This window comes from Peromyscus maniculatus, chromosome 19 (assembly GCF_049852395.1).
Source record: "Peromyscus maniculatus bairdii isolate BWxNUB_F1_BW_parent chromosome 19, HU_Pman_BW_mat_3.1, whole genome shotgun sequence".
In the NCBI taxonomy this organism is placed as follows: Eukaryota; Metazoa; Chordata; class Mammalia; order Rodentia; family Cricetidae; genus Peromyscus; species Peromyscus maniculatus.
The window spans coordinates 3,917,308-3,934,060 of record NC_134870.1 but is presented as its reverse complement, the minus strand read 5'-3'; the positions used below and the strand labels follow the sequence as shown (position 1 = coordinate 3,934,060).

Genomic DNA, 16,753 nt, shown 5'->3' with positions numbered 1-16,753 from the left:
TTGTCATCTATGCTGGATTGAGACTTTTTAGTGATGTGGCTGCTTTGTGGTCATTCACATTCCTGTAAGTAATCCCTAACCCATGCTCCTCTAAGTCCAACTCATTGGTTCACCAAGCTGGACTTGGGTAGAATCATTTCGTCTGATGTTGATGTCCTAGCTGCAGTGAGTGTGGTTAAGTCTCCGCATGAAATGTTTGCATGATAAAATGGCCCAGCATTTTTTTCTTAAAGCCCCAGGGTTTCTTCTAGACAAATACAACTGTGGTAGTTATCCTAGATTCTGCAAGTGAGACATTGTAGCATAGTGCCTGTTTTATTAGGAAAAGATGTCAGCCTGCAGAGCAGGTTGCTTGTGTTCTCCAAAGACATCATTTGTAAAGACCTGTCACATGCCACAGACACATGCGATGTGTCACACTCATTCTAATAAGGACCGGCCTATAACAGGTTCTCAGTACAAGTTTCTAGGCCTGAATGGACTTCAAGAACTACAGCTCTTTATAAAATTTAAAATGATGCTTGTTAATTTTTCACCACAAACAAGTGTTCGTTAAGTCCTTTTGCCAACTTTTAAAAGTTGAGATGTTAGCAAGCTTTTTTTTTTAGTGTTTTGAGTTTATATATAAATCTTTTTTAAAGATGTAATCATATGAGTTTGAACCTTGATGCCATAGACTGTGTGGTAAGTCCTCTGGCTTGACCGGTCAGACACGCCGGTGTGAAAAGGTATGTGCTCTTTATCAGAGATTATTTCATGAGAAGTGGAGGGAAATTCGTAAAAATCTTATTTCTATGCATCCTTCACGCATCCCTAGCTTACAGTGTTTACATCTGTAGGCCAGTGGATAACTTATGCTGCCAATTAAAGTTTACATGGGTCTAGCAGCAACCAAAATAAAAATTAAAAAAATAGCCCTGGACTCCCGGGTAGTGTATGTTTAATAAGGAGTCTTCACAGTATCAGCCCACCGTTGTTATTTTGTTCGGGTCCACGCTGCCTCCCCCTCGCCACGCCCCAAAGGCGGGAAGAGAGCGGAGACCCCGCCCCCTAGCGGAGGCGGCCAGTTAGTCCTGGTCCGTCGGGGGGCGGGGTCTAGAGGGGGCGTGGCCCCGGCAGGTCACGTGCCGGGCCGGGCGCCAACCATCCTGGCGCGCGCGTTCCCAGGCCTGCTTGGCTCCGGCGCCGCGGTTCCTCGACTTCCGCACGGTTCCCTCTCGGGATCCCCGGGGCGTCCTCGTGAGAGCGGCCCGCGTGGGTGACGGCCGCCCGGTGGGCGCCGCCCGGCCTGTGGAGGAGGCCGCCTCAGGAGCAGGGCCCGCGAGCGCGCAGGTCAGTGTGGCTCGGGGCGGAGCGTGGCGGGCCCCGCAGCCCCGGGGTCTCGGCGGCGGGCGCCTGGGCTGCGGGGCGCTACCCGCCCGCCGCGCAGCTGCGAGCGACTCCGGGGCGCGCGGCGTCCGAAGTTGTAGTTTCTTTCCAGCCGGAGGAGTGATTGACAATGGAAGTCACGCGCCCTGCGTGAGACCATTGTCCCGCGTTACACCCGACCGCCTCCACAAACCCCAACGACCGCAGAAGGCGATTTGGCAATCCAATGACCGCAGCTGCACTGAACCAGGGACGATGCGCTTAATCCGCGGCCCCCGAGATCCGCCGGAGGCATTGAACCGGGTTGTCCTGCTTGGAGTTTTCAGTTGTCGGGTGTTTTTAAGTAGGCAGCCAATTGTGAAATTGAGATGCTCAGCGTCTGCTAGTAAGTTAGACAAAGCTGTTTGAATGCTGCTGAGTAGCTATTTGATTTGGAAGGCTGCTTGATAATGGAATTGAACTAGCTTTGCAGTCAGTGATGTCTTTCCTGAAAGAACAGACTCACCTCTTAGCTTTTGGAAATTGTTGACTGCGTTGAGAGTCGTCAGTGTTCACATGCTGACCCTGTGGTTTTTCTTCCCCCTGCACCATGGTTGATACAAACGTTAAGTCCCGCGGATGAAATTGTAAGGATCTGTAATTATGGAATAGCTAGGAAGTCCACTTTCTTTTGATACGCTGTTTCTAAATTGCTAGGTGAGCCCTATGTACAACCTACACAGAGAAAGATGTCAGCAACCCTTTCAAAGTTTATCCTTTTAGTTTCTCTCGGGCAAAGTAGCTCCCAACAGTGTTTGGCAGCGATAATCAGAGTGAGACTCAACTCCCGGAAATTGAGCGGCTTTATCTGAAATAGTAGTTCAGTGACACTTGTCGAGTGTTCATTGTGCATCAGCGGGGATGTGTGTTGGTTGGCTAATCCCTGTCCCTGGTGGCTACAGGTGTTATTCTAGCAGTTTGTACGCCTGTGAACGGCCAGGCAGGATTTCTCTCAAGTTTCCTTCTCCTGTATTCTCTTAAAGGGAAATGATACTGTTACGAAAGGAACCAGTATGTAAAAGAACAGTCAGCTTCTTTTGAGGGGTTGTGCAATGCAGTCCCCATTAAGTTACAAATGTTCTCTTGTTGATTTGAGTTAGAGCTGTGTGCTCATAGTATTTTTCAGTTGGAGCTCTGTTGTGGCAATTTTTGTTTTATTTTCAAGAAGACATCATTTCCAGCTGGCATTGAATGCCTGTCATTCTCCTGAGTTCTGGGACTGCAAGATTGTACTGACTACTTCACTGGAGTTGGTGACAGTGTCTTACATGTTGACACAGTAAGCAGCTGACTTCAGAAGTGCTCACAGAAAAAAAGTCAGTAGAAGATAGAAATCGACTGGTAACATACAGAGGAGAGAAGTTTGAAGGATTAGAACTGGTCAGTTCTCTTGAACTGAGTCTGTTTCAACCAGAATTCTGTTGATGGTGTTGTAAATTCTTTGATGTTCCTAGAAAGAGTACATAGGTTTTTCAGTGTAGTTATTGGCATCTAATGAAGTTCCGGAAAAGGCTGGGGAGACACTAAGTGGGTAGACTGCTTGGCGTTGTGAGGACCTGAACTCCGGGGACACATCAGCCTGTAACCCCAGTGCTGCCACACCATGGCAGGAGGATGCCTGCAAGTTTTTGTGACACTCCTGCTGTTAGAGACAATGGTAAACAGGAGACCCTAACTCAAGCAAGCAAGGTAGAAGGCCAGGAGAGACACCAGAAGTTGTCACACATGTGCTGTGTACACAGTTAGACACATGAACATGCCACACATCATACGCACAGAGAAAAGGTGTGTTACACACTCTGCACAGGGTATATTTACGATTTCGGGTATCATGTCTTTTATCTGAAGTGGTCAGGTTGGCTGGACTTTTCGAGGTTTTTCTCGCAAAACTGAACTGATGGTGACAGTCTGAAGGGCTGTAGGAAGACTGGTATAAGAAACAGGTGATTTACTAGGTTACTCCATTGGAGTTTTCCCATTGATTAACCCATGAGTAGGAAGTCATGATGTTATACACGAAAGTGGTCTGTGACTATGCATTTCCTATCATGTGCCATTGGAGAGTAAACCACAAGCGTGCTTCGTGTTTACTTCCCCTTTAAAAGTGACACATGCTTCTAGTTGTAACCACTCCCAGCTCTGAGTCAGGAGGATCCCCTGCACTCAGGGACTGCAGGCCATCCTGGGCAACTGTCAGATCCTTTTCCCTCAAAACTTTTCTTTAAAGAGAAATTTCTATAGTGTATAAACTGTGATGCACCAGTATTACATGATTTTAATTCTATTTTCAAGATAAAAAAATTTTCAAGTATGAAATAAAGTGGGAGAAATTGAAATTCATCTTGTCTAAGGTTCAAAAATGTGTATTAAAAATACAATTCCATCAACTTCCTTGTTAGTATTGTTATTATGAAAGTATTTGCTAGTTTGAGACTCTTCCTCTGCCAGCTTCTGTAGACCCGGCTGTTTTCAAACACTAGCTGATACTTTTCAGAATTTTCCAAGTTGAAACTGAAGTCAGGGTGCAGGAAGGTTCCTCCAAGATAGAAAAGAAAATGTAGCCCAGAGTTGAAACAGTGTTGTAAAGGAATGCCCTGACACTGATTCAGTGTTCATCGAGCATTAAGCCTTTCAACTGATTTATATGCAATGATAAATGCCCAGTTATTAGGCCTTATTTTCTGTGTCGTATTAAGTGTAAGCTGTGACTAACAGACAGAAGGTGGTTAAAATGCTAAGTATTAAGAGAATAGAAGCTTGCCCGAGGGTTTGGCATGATGACATGATTTCAGTGGTTTGTCAAGTGTCATGTGACATGAGCATAATCAGCTTCTCTTTCAGAAGAACAATGCTCATCACCAGGGCACAGACTTACCCAGGAAGTTAGAGGAAAACATTTGCTACATGAAAAGTTAAGCAGCTTTATCTTTAACTCAAAATACTCTTAAAAATTGTTGCTTTCTCTAAATTGCCATGTTTTAGATATGTTCGATTAGTAAAGCTTAAAATTCAGATTCCTCTTCTTCAGTGTCCACATGGGAGCAATGACCCATGGCTTTTAGTTTAGACACTGACCTGAAGTTTATGAAATAGATTGCATTATCTCCTACAATGGAGCTTCTGGATTATGGTTGTGGTTCTGATGTCATCCATTTGGCAAATAATTTTAATTTCTTGTGTTTTGGCTTTTCAACCATGAAGTCAGTGTTAGATTGGCTAGAATCTCTTACCGGTGTTGAGTTTCTAAAACAAAAATGCATGTCATGATTGTAAAAAATGTGTGTGTGAGCGAGTTTATCAATTGCTTGGGAACAAATAAGAATAAGAGCAGAAATTCTTACCATTTCTATGCCTTTTACATAGTGATTTTTAATACTTTCCTTGTAGTAACAGAACATCACATGGGGACAAGTCCCATTAAGCAGCCGGCCACTTTGGAATGCAGTTAAGCAGTTTTCTTAACATACCTTTTAAGCTTTAGTTTCTATGTATATTTGTTTATAACACATTTAATTTTTCTCATATTTGAAATTCTTATAATGTAGCTAAAGTATTATATTGGCATGTTGATATCCAATCATAAAATAAATATCTACTTGTGATTTTTTTTTTCCTTTGTGGTGCTGGGGACTAAATCTAGATAGAGCCTTGAATGTGCTGGGCAAGTGCTCCGCCTCTAACCATGTCCTACAGCCTTAATGATGTTTTGGATAACTAGGCTTCTTCATCTACCTGTGGAACTTTTTAGTCCTCTGAACTGAAACTCCAGACCCAGTGAGCAATTTCTTGGCATTTGTCGCTCCCTCTTAGTTACTGGCAACTATAACTTTTTTAAAATTTACTTTTAAAACCTTACCCTTTTTTTCTTTTTCTTTTTTGAGACAGGGTTTCATTGTGTAACTGTCCTGGCCATCCTGGAACTTGTTCTGTAGACCAGGCTGGCCTCGAACTCACAGAAATCTGCCTGCCTCTGCTTCCCGAGTGCTGAGATTAAAGGCGTGCGCCACCACCTCCTGGCTTAAAACTTTGCTTTTGGAGACCGGGTTTCCTTAGCTCCAAGCCTATGAGCCTCCTGCTTCAGCTTCCTGAGTGGTGGGATTACAGATGTACGTCACCATGTGTAGCTCTGCTTCCTGTCTCTGAATTGCACCGTGCTGCCTGCCTTGGTTACATGAAATCAGACATGTTTGTTCTTTCGTGCTTGGCTGATGTCATTTAGCAAGATGTGTTTAAGGTTTATCTGTGTTCTAGCACATGCCAGAAAAAAAAATTTTTAAGACTTATTTTATTATGTGTATGGCTGTTTGGTCTACCTGTATGTGCATACTATGTGCGTGTACCTGGTGCCCTAAGAGGCCAAAAGAAAGTTTCAGATCTCATGTAATGGAAATTAAGGATGGTTGTGAGCTGCCATGCGAGTGCTAGAAACCAAACTTGGGTCCTCTGGAAGGTAGAAAACATCTTAACTTCTCTCCAGTCCCCAGAGAACCTTTTTAAAGGCTGAATTAATATATATTCTATTGCATGTTTCTCACTTTCTTTTTTTAATTGCCACTTGGATATTGTGAGTGATACTGCTATGTACAGGAGTATATAAGTACCTGTTTGGTGCCCTTCATTCAAAGAGTCACTGGATCTTGAGGTCATTCTAGACTTAGATTTTGAGGGACCACCACACTTAGGTTTTATGTGTAGTTAAATGTTGTATGTATAACTGGGTTAATCTCAGCATGGGTGAATTTGACTTTGTGCTTTTCAAAAATTTTGTTTTAATTTATATATGTGTGTTGTGCATGTTTATAAGTTTATATGTGGAGGTGACCTCGGAGGTCAAAGGGTGTTGAATCCCCAGGAACTGGAGTTACAGGCAGTTGTGAGCTGCCCTGTGGGGCTGGGAGCCAAACTTGGGACTGGCAAGAACAGCAAGGACTTTTAATCGCTGACCCATCTCTCCACCCCCCTAACTTTTCACCTTTGAGAGCCTTATTCCTAGCTGGGTGTGGTGTAACTACGGTGTGGGGTAGGAGGATCATAGGTTCCAGACCAGATTGGGCTAAACAAGTTCTACCTGGACTGTAAGAGACCTTTTCAAACAGCACACAGCAATGGAAACTTGATTCCTACCATCGATACATATTATTAAATGTTTTATATTTCTTGTGTTCTGATTGTTTAGCTTCATTATCTTTGGTATTTCCTTTTTTTTTTTTTTTTTTGGTTTTTTCGAGCCAGGGTTTCTCTGTGTAACTTTGCGCCTTTCCTGGAGCTCACTTGGTAGCCCAGGCTGGCCTCGAACTCACAGAGATCCGCCTGGCTCTGCTTCCCGAGTGCTGGGATTAAAGGCTATCTTTAGTATTTCTAGGAGTTTTATATTTACAGTATGTAATTATATTTAATTAATATAATTAATATATTTAAACAATAAAAATCATTTAACTCTGGAATTTTTAAAAATTTGAAATTTAAATTATAAAAGAATAGATCCTTGGCCTGGCATGGTGTGAATGCCCTCAAAGCACTCGGGAGGCAGAAGTAGGTAGATCTCCGTGAGCTTGAGGCCAGCCTGGTCTACAGAGCAAGTTCAAGGACAGCTAGGACTACACAGTAAGACCTTGTCTCAAAGAAAATAAAATGGACTCCTGACTAAATTTTACAATTCATGATTGCTCGTTAAGGTATGCATTTGAGGGTCTCTGTTGAGTGTTCAGAACTGTTGGGGCCCAGAATTTACTAAAGTAAGTGAAGACTTAGTGGCCTACTGTTTGTATGGCTTGCTTATTTATTTATTTCCTTATTTATTGAGACACTTTCTCACTGTACCTGGAGCTTACCAACCTGACCAGGTTGTCTGCCTGGTCAGTGAGCTGCAGGGATTTCCTGTCTCTGCTTCTCCGGCACTGTGTACAGCACACATCCCTGCGTCTACCCTTTACATCTGCTTTCTGGAGATCAAATTCAGAATGCTTGTGCAAACATCACTGTAGAGGGGCTGTCACTTCAGCCATCCACGCGTGTGTGAGTGTGGGCACCCATGTGCTAGTGGAGTGCTGTCTCTTGTTTCTTGCTTCCAGGCAGTTCTTTCTTTACCTCTCAGGCACCGTGGGAATGTTGGCATTGCAGATAGATGTTCACTGCCTTATCTGGCTTTTGCGTGGAATCTGAACTCAGTTGTTAGGCTTGAGTGGCAAGTGCTTTGCCCACCCAGCGATCTCTTTCCTTGAACCCAAACTGTTAAATGTTTGTTTGGAATTTGAAGTCACTGAGAAAATCTACAGGTTTTTTTTTTTTTTTTTTTTTCCTTTTTTTGTGACAAGGTCTTGCTTTGTGGCTGTAGGCCCAATCCTCCTGCCCCAGCCTCTCCGATTCTGGAGTTAAAGGCATGAGTCACATACCCAGCTTCTAGGGCATTTTTAAAGGTTTCATGGTCATTACTGTAAATAAATATTTATTTATTTTGCTTTGTATGTAATACTACAAGAAACATAAGTATTACAAATTTAAGATTAGTTACATGCTTTAATTGGCATGCATTGGCAAGTGATCCCCCCCCCCTTTTGATGGCCATAAGAGTTGTGTAGCAAGCTGTGTGAAGTTGGGACACTATGTTACTGTTAGAAGTTGTCTGCAAGTAAGTCTCCCAGTGAGAGTGGGACTGTCTGCTGAGAACTCAGCGTTCTTTCAAAGGGAAGTCGGTGGGGGAGGCTGTAAGCTTCCTGGTGAATGGCTCAGCACTAACAGCATGGCTGGGACCTGACCGGTGGGAGAGGACGGCCAACGCCATGTTCTTCTGAGCTCCCAGCTCTAGTTCTTGGGTTTAGGTGGAAACAGAACATTTCTTGGGAGGTGAATGAGTTCTCCTGGCAGCAGAATATGGAAACAGCGATGTGAATGTATAGACAGACCCAGACAGTCCAGATAAGATATAGGCCAGGGCTGCAGCTACCTTTCACTTAATTCCTACCACGAGGGGTTAACTTCTCGTCTGTTTCCTGTGTCCCTGTCTGCCTTGTCCATGCCTTATGAAATTGAGGTCATGACCTCATTAGTTGTCTAAGAACCGCTCTGCATGCACATCTGGAAGCACAGCTGGACTGGTGGCATGACTGGTAGAGTTAGCAGGTGACAGACAGGTCCTGCCGTGGAGCCCAAGCTCCTCTCTGCCTGTCTTCTTTGACTTGTACTTTGATTAGCTGGTTGTAGAATTTGGGATTAGCAGTGATTTTCCTCCGGAACTTAGGGTATTTATTATTTCTTAGCTGCTCATTTTGTACTTGAAAAGTCAGTAATTCTGATTCCTGCTCCTTTATCATCAGAGTCTTTCCCTCTCTGGAAGCTCAAAAGAATTTTCCTTTGCTCACGTGGGCTTTTAAAACCCTGAAGCTTACCCCCAGAAATGCAGTTTCCTCCTACAGGGCCACACCTGCTCCAGCAAGGCCACACCTCTTACCCCTTCCCAAACAGTTCCACTCATAGGGACCAAACATTCAGACAGAAGAGCCTGTGGGGGCCATTCTCAATCCAACCACCACAGGGGGATCACTTGTCCATAGACCAGAAATTTAAAAAAAAATGCTTGGGTTCTCGGCTATCCCTTCAATTCCATGAGGTTTTTCTTGGTAGGGTTTCTCTGTGTGTCCCATGCTGGCCTTTGACTCACTATGGAGCTGAGTCTGGCCTGGGAGCTTACAGCAATCTTCCTGCCTCAGCATTCTGAGTGCTGGGATTACAGACCTGTGCTACCCTGCCTGGCTTTACTTTACTGTTTTTCTAACATTGCTGTTTTTGGATATACCTTCAGTTTTATTTCCCAACTCTTCTACTAAGCTCTTTATTTTTACTGGTTTTAATTTTTAATGTTCTTTTTTCCATTATTTTAAAAATCAAATATTGTAATTTTTATATTGTATTATAAATATATTAATTTTAATTTTAAAGCTTTTTTATCTTAATACTTTGTCTTCTCTGATTGCTTTTCTTCCTTTTTTGTTTTTGGCCTCTTTCATATTTTAGAAGCTTTGTTTAGCTGTCTTGCCCTTGGTAATTGGCTCCCATTGAAGAGCAGGGAAATGGCTGACTAGAAATTGAGCAAGGTGGGCAGCTGTCATTCCCAGTTTGTGCAGTGCTCATCTTGGTCATTTGCTGAGAGCCGGTGTCTTGGGGAATTGACTAGCTGTATCTGCTGAAGGCTGTCCCTGGCTTGCCACTATCAGGGATGTTGCCACTATTAAGGCCAGAGGGCTGGGGATCTGGTTTCTCTGCATAGGCTGCCAAGTTTGAAAATATGCCCTCCAGTCTCATTGCTGTCTTCCGGCCAGAGACCCTTTCTTAGCATCTCTGGAGGCTTTACTTGACCAGCTCCCTTTTGATGGACATGGGCATGTATGTTACTCTTCCAGTGTTGCAAGTAGTGCAGCTGTGAAGATGTTGAAGACACAACACAGTCTCTGTGTGTCTGCAGGACAGCTCGGAGACAGTTTCTCAAAGTAAATGTTACATACGGACTTTGGAGCAGCTTTGATACTGCAAAGTAGTTGCCTCTTCCTGTGCAGCCCTGGAAGGTGGTGTGCATTGCAGCAGGGTATACATTCCTGCCTGTGTCACCAGCACTAGGCATGCTCAGGTTTTTCTTTTGGTGTTGTTTTTAGCTAGTGGGAAAAATGTGTTTCGTTTATTTACTGATAAGACTGAAATATATGTTTCTTCTGAGAATGGCTATTTTTAACATTTGTCCATGTTGACAAATATATTTGGCTGTGACTTTTTATATTTAGTTTGGAGCTAGGTAAGGATGTATAAGAGGAAAAAAATCAAGTATTAGCACTCCAGGGTCTTTATGTCCTCATCTCTAATTTATTTTTTTTCTGGCCCTGAAAAACAGTTTATTGTGTCTCTCCTGAGCTGCAAATGAAATGATTCTTCCCCCTTTTGCATTAGCAGGGAACAGCTACAAGCTCATTATGCTGCTAGATCTTAAACCTACTTTTATTTTTTAATCTAGAAATGAACACAGAAGCAGAACAACAGCTTCTCCATCATGCCAGAAATGGCAACACTGAGGAAGTGAGGAAGCTACTGGAAGCCATGGAGCGGACTGAAGTGATTGCTGACATCGATTGTAAGGGTGAGCTCCCAATGCCTGCTGGTTTCCAGCTTTCTCTTTCAAGGTCCCACTACTCCATCATCTGTTTAATCTTTCTCATCTTGCCCATGGTAAATCTCACTCCCTTTTCCTTGGAAGAACTCCCCACAATACTGTGTGAAATGTCTTTACTTATACTGTCTAGGGTGGAGAATTGAGGTCCATTCTGGGAATTTTTATGGCTCTTAAACCTTACAAGGGTGAGCCCAAGTATGCATTCTCTGATAATGCTTTTATTTTTCTTAGAAACATTATAGCTGAGCCAACAAGTTTGGGTGATTACTGTTTGCCCAGTGTGTAAAGTGTTGTGGTCGTGTTGGGAGAGATGGACAAGTTCCCTGGCCTTGTTGAGATTACTCTAGATGAACAGACCAGGCTAGTGTCCACTACAAAACAGGTGCTGGTGTGTGGAAGCCCGGCTGTGTGGGTCCATAGCAGAGGGACAGGTGCTGGGTGTGGAAGCCCAGCTATGTGGTCCATAGCAGAAAATCAGGTGCCTGTGTGTGGAAGCCCGGCTGTGTGGTCCATAGCAGAGGATCAGGTGCCTGTGTGTGGAAGCCCAGCTGTGTGGTCCATAGCAGAGGGACAGGTGCCTGTGTGTGGAAGCCCGGCTGTGTGGTCCATAGCAGAGGGACAGGTGCCTGGGTGTGGAAGCCCGGCTGTGTGGTCCATAGCAGAGGATCAGGTGCTGGGTGTGGAAGCCCGGCTGTGTGGTCCATAGCAGAGGATCAGGTGCCTGGGTGTGGAAGCCCAGCTGTGTGGTCCATAGCAGAGGATCAGGTGCCTGTGTGTGGAAGCCCGGCTGTGTGGTCCATAGCAGAGGATCAGGTGCCTGGGTGTGGAAGCCCGGCTGTGTGGTCCATAGCAGAGGATCAGGTGCCTGGGTGTGGAAGCCCGGCTGTGTGGTCCATAGCAGAGGATCAGGTGCTGGGTGTGGAAGCCCAGCTGTGTGGTCCATAGCAGAGGATCAGGTGCCTGGGTGTGGAAGCCCGGCTGTGTGGTCCATTGCAGAGGATCAGGTGCTGGGTGTGGAAGCCCGGCTGTGTGGTCCATAGCAGAGGGACAGGTGCTGGGTGTGGAAGCCCGGCTGTGTGGTCCATAGCAGAGGGACAGGTGCTGGGTGTGGAAGCCCAGCTGTGTGGTCCATAGCAGAGGATCAGGTGCCTGGGTGTGGAAGCCCGGCTGTGTGGTCCATAGCAGAGGATCAGGTGCTGGGTGTGGAAGCCCGGCTGTGTGGTCCATAGCAGAGGATCAGGTGCTGGGTGTGGAAGCCCGGCTGTGTGGTCCATAGCAGAGGATCTGTACCTGCTTGGGTTCGTGGGTTTATAGGGGAAGATCTGTAACTGAAGTTTGAAGGAGTAGCTACTTAGAAATAAATTTAGGGATAAGTGAATAAGGAATAAGTCCCGCATGGGACTTAGCCAAGTGAAGCTAGAGAAAAAAAGGATAAACAGAACTAATAAGACACATGATTATGAGAGGGTTGTATTAAATTGGTTCATGTGATCAGAGGGGGTGGTTAAGGAGTGGGTCTGGGAGCAGGCCCTGTGGGGGTGGATTGTGTTGCTGGAAGGGTCCAGGAGTTCTGTGACAGCTGGTTTTGCGGTGATGCTTAAAGGTGAGGTCATTGTTAGTGGTACCAAGGTAGGTAAGAGGTGCTGGCAGTTAAGGATTCAGAGATGTTGGAGGTAGGAGAGAGTCCTCAGCCAGGCATTATAAGAAGGACACCAACCCAAGCTGTGGGGCTTGACTTTGTGGTGCCACAGCTCCTCAGGATGCTTTTTATTTTTCTTCACTGTTGCCTATAAACCTGGCTGTACTTACAGAAAAACGGAGGGAGTGCATTTACCAGGCTTTGGGGGATTCTCTAGGCAACTGGCAGAGATAAGGATGATAAAGACGTCAGGGTCAATGTACATGCCAGAGTTAGTGAAGCGGAGATGGGGACTAGTTCCATGTGTGAGAAGTGATCAGAGTCGATGGGCTGACCACATGAACAAGCTGGGAATTTGAGTTTGTGGTAACGAGGACTAAGGGGGTCCAGCCCCTCGATAGTCCTCTCCCAGGGTCTGTAGAAGAATCTACAACCAGCTGATAATCTAGTCTTTGACCATAGTAAATGAATCTATATACACAAAATTCTTTAGTCCATACACTTTATTCTTCTGAGTCAGTTCTCTCTCTACACAGCTTCAGTTCTGCTCTCGTGCCTAGCTCCTTTCTTGCCTGATTTCTCTCTCCATTTATCTGCTGTGCCCTCTAAGTTCTAACTTAATTCTCTCATCTTAGTTCTGCTCCATCTAAGTTCTCATCCATCTAGTTCTTTCCATATCAGCTCCTCTCCCAGCTCCTTCTCTCTCATCTTGTTCTTCCTCACCTTGTTCTTCCCCATCTTGCTCTTCCTCATCTTCCATCTCGTTCCTCTAGTCCTCTCTTCTAGCCCTTCAATCTAGTTCTTCCCATCTCAGTACATTCCTCTCCAGTTCTTACCCATCTAGTTCTTCTGTTCTCTTGTCTCTTCTCTATCTCATCTTCAAGTTCCCTCTTCAAAAATCCTCCTCTCTCTCCTTCTACCTCTCAGTTCTCTGACTCTCTCAGTTTTCCCTAAGTCTCTCAGGAATCCAGTTATAAACCCAAGCAATCCTCTCACAGAGCAAGGTCACCAGGCTTGAATTCTTACAGGGTCTTAAAGGCAGGTAAGAATTTTCCTCAGGCAGTGACCACCAGGCTTTCTTTTACAACCCAAAAGGGGAGTGGTAAAGGAGGAAGTCAATAGAGAGCTAAAGATCAGTTAGTATATCAAGAAGGGAATTTATGTGCTCAATCTACATTCCTAGAAGTAGTTAGGTAAGAAATTAGGAGTCTATAAATAAGGCTGTAAGGAAGGAGGGTCTCACCCTAAATTGCACAAGACATAAAGCCATCCTCCTGACCTAGGTAGGAGACATGTGTTGTTTTGTTTGGCCTTGGATGCTCAAGTCTGTTCTTAGAGAATACAGAGGTATCTCTGATACGGTACTTTCCTCCATCTGGGGATGGACCTGGCCGGATGCTGCCAATGACGATAATTACAGGGAGGCTTGAACTGGGGTTCTGGCTGTGCATAGCTGTCAGCTATATATATGTGTATATCTGAATATTCCTTTAACAGAGGGGAAATGGTGCCCAATACATGATGGAAAAGCTACAATAGCACATGAGAAACTCATAGCAGGAAACGGCTGATAATCAAAAGCCAATATCACCAAGGCTCCTTGAGCCTCAGCCTGACCTCTGGAAGGCCCTTGGCTTCTTCCAGGTGTTAGCTTTGTCCTAATCAGCTGAAATCCTACGCTGTATATTTTTGTGGCTTGTAGCATTGTGGGAGTGGCTTTCTATGATTGTGGTGGAACCAGGGGTCGGCTCTGACAGTGGCGTCTTGGCACTGAGCGGAGATGCAGTTCACAGGAAGTGATGGGAGCAGGCTGTGGATGTAGTTCACTTGGTGGAGTGCTGTATAGCATGCACAACATTTTTTCCTCAGCCCTGCATGAACAGAGCATGGTAGTGCATTCCTGTAATCCCAGCACGTGGGAGATGGAAGCAGGATTGGAAGAAAGGCCACCTTTGAGGCCAGTCTGAACACATGAGCTCTAGTTTCAAAAGGGGGTGGTGGTGGGAGTTACCAAGGGGATAAAGCTGTTTGCTGCCACGCCTGACAATCCAGGTTGATTCCTGGAACCAATGTGGTGGGAGGAAAGAAGAGAACTGACTCCTGCAGGTTGTCCTCTGTTTTCTACACGTGTATTGTGATATATATGTCTACACGTGCGCGCGCACGCGCGCGCACACACACACACACACACACACACACACACACACACACACAGTAAATAAATGGAGTAAAACGTAACTGAGGTGAAGTGAGAGACAGGGAACTTAGATGACCAGGGTGTCCCCTAGGATAGTGTTAGATTGTACAATATAAAGAATGACTGTTGGCAACATTATGATTTGCTAGGAGGCTTGGCAGGCAGCAGAGAAAGCGTTTGCTGGAGTTGTGGCTCAAAGAAGGGCTTGTTACATGAGTGGAAAGTTTCCTGACCAGGGCCAGCAGCAGACTTTTGATGTCGGGGCTCAGCACATGGCTTCCACTTGGCGAGGTGCTGTGGATGTTTCTGAATGGGGAGCCTCCACCCGAGGAAGGTGGGGTCATTCTGGGAAAAGCTAGGTTTTCCTGCAGAGGAGAAGGCAAAGGAAGTGCTCAGTAAGTAGCCTGAAGTGTTCACAGGACACTTAGGAGAAGAACAGATGCAGCAGGTGGTAGATGGGGACAGGCACAGGCTTGGGTTGTGGCTGCAGATCGTGTGGGTTCAGAACCGGAAACCCAGGAGCTGCGGTGCATGGTGGACTCTGGGGCTCTGCTACATCCTCTCGCTGTCGGCTTTGAGTGTTTGATAGGCTGTTGGTTCTGCAGCCTGAGCTAGAGTTGAGTAAGCTTTTAGAGCCATCTCCGTTGAAAGCCCGTCCTTTATCTCGTTTGCTTGGCTGACGTACCCAGCTTTAACTTGTGCCGCTGTGTGAATGCCTGTCCTCAGCATTGCTGTTTGGGAGCTGATAGTTCCAACACTGGTTTTGGTTTTCTGACTGTGCTCTCCAGCACTCTGGAAACCCGATCTTCTCATTAACTGAGATTGTATCTGAAGTCCGAGACTCCCTTGTAAGTCCTTGTTGGAGTGAGCAGTGTGGCAGCTGCTATGGAAATACTCCAGCAGGTGCCGCTCTGAAGGGCTCTGCACCCCCTTGAGGTCCCCAGCCTCCCTCTCCAGTGCTGCAAGGTGGGGCAGGTTGGATCCAGACTGGACTCTCAGAGCCAGCGGGCTGATGGAGGTCAGGGAGCTGGACTATAGCCTTGAAGGATGGACGTGGGGAGTCCCCAGGTGGCATCATCGCACGTTTGCAGTGCTTGCTGTGAGGATGTGTCTTGCCTCTCAGCAGTTATGTGAGAGCTGTAGGCTAAGGTACCTCAATAGAAAGAAACCCCGTTTATTGAAAACTGCCTAAATAATATCTAAAGATACTCTTTTCCCCCCCTTTTTAGGAAGAAGTAAGTCTAATTTGGGCTGGACACCTCTTCATCTGGCATGCTATTTTGGACATAAACAAGTGGTCCAGGATCTGTTGAAGGTCTATTTATGGCTTTTTATTGACTGTAATACTATAGGGTCATGTGATGCAAGCCTTGAGAAGGCACTGAGCAGAGGAGGGTGCTAAAGCAGCAGCATATATCCTTATGCACAGTCTTCCTTCACTACGGACACAGCGGGCCAGGCTAACGCACTGTAATTCCAGTTTCAAATTTCAGCTTTACATTACCGTTTTTTTAAAAATGGTGAAGTAGGGATTTAATAAAGATAATTTTCAACTTTGCAAGCATGAAAGTTATGTAAAAGAAGCAAAGCACAACCTAAATAATTAAAAATGACATTAGAATCTCAGAGAAGACCTAATGAGAACTGAGGCCTCAAATGTCCTTCCTGATAATGTTTCCTAGGGGCGTTTTGAAATTGGATCACATCATGTTTGTGCATTGGAGCTGTGGCATCTTTTCAGTGTGGACACTTACACATTGACGATCGAGGAGATGCTCTGAGGTCCAGGGACAGTGCTTATGATCCTACCACTGCTAGAGTGGGGTGCAGCTGCAAGGCCTGTACAGGCCTTGTGCTTGGCTTGTCTGGAGGATTTTGCCTTTCAGGAAACCTGTGTACTTTAGCTGTGTATCAAGTTTACTTTTAGTAACAAAAAACAAGGTTAAATTATTTTAATTTTTAAAGCAGTTAGGAATTCTATTTATTTATGTATGTATTTATTGACTTGCTTATTTGTGTGTGTATGTGTATTTACTAATGTGTGGACACTATTTAAAGTTTTCATGTTTACTAGGCTGGTGCAAAAGTGAACGTATTAAATGACATGGGGGACACGCCACTACATCGAGCTGCCTTCACAGGACGAAAGGTGAAAAATGTTCTATTTTTTTTTTTTGTTTGCAAGTGAGATGGTTGGAAGAATAGTCCCTGCTGTGTGCTCAGTCCTGAGTACCTGACCAGACCCCTGGAAAGCCACAAGGAAGTGGAGAAACCAGCCCTTTGGTTGGAAGGGCACATGCATGGGATGGGGTGTGTGTGTGTGTGTGTGTGTGTGTGTGTGTGTGTGTGTGTGTGT

General features: G+C 45.2%; 1 protein-coding gene across 6 annotated transcripts in view; it reads left to right on the top strand.

The window, feature by feature from the left end:
- Positions 1-1,090: 1,090 nt before the first annotated feature.
- Osbpl1a (oxysterol binding protein like 1A) overlaps positions 1,091-16,753 on the top strand; it is a 183,997-nt gene continuing 168,334 nt past the window's right edge. For 2 of the 6 annotated variants that reach the window (XM_076554747.1, XM_076554746.1), the window contains exons 1-4: positions 1,125-1,332; positions 10,406-10,528; positions 15,627-15,712; positions 16,472-16,546. In XM_076554747.1, coding sequence (XP_076410862.1) covers positions 10,408-10,528; positions 15,627-15,712; positions 16,472-16,546 — 282 coding nt within the window. In that variant the 5' untranslated portion in view covers positions 1,125-1,332; positions 10,406-10,407. Of the gene's footprint in view, positions 1,333-10,403; positions 10,529-15,626; positions 15,713-16,471; positions 16,547-16,753 lie in introns of those variants that run through there. The other 4 variants (XM_076554749.1, XM_076554750.1, XM_076554748.1 and 1 more) reach the window with 4 other exon arrangements.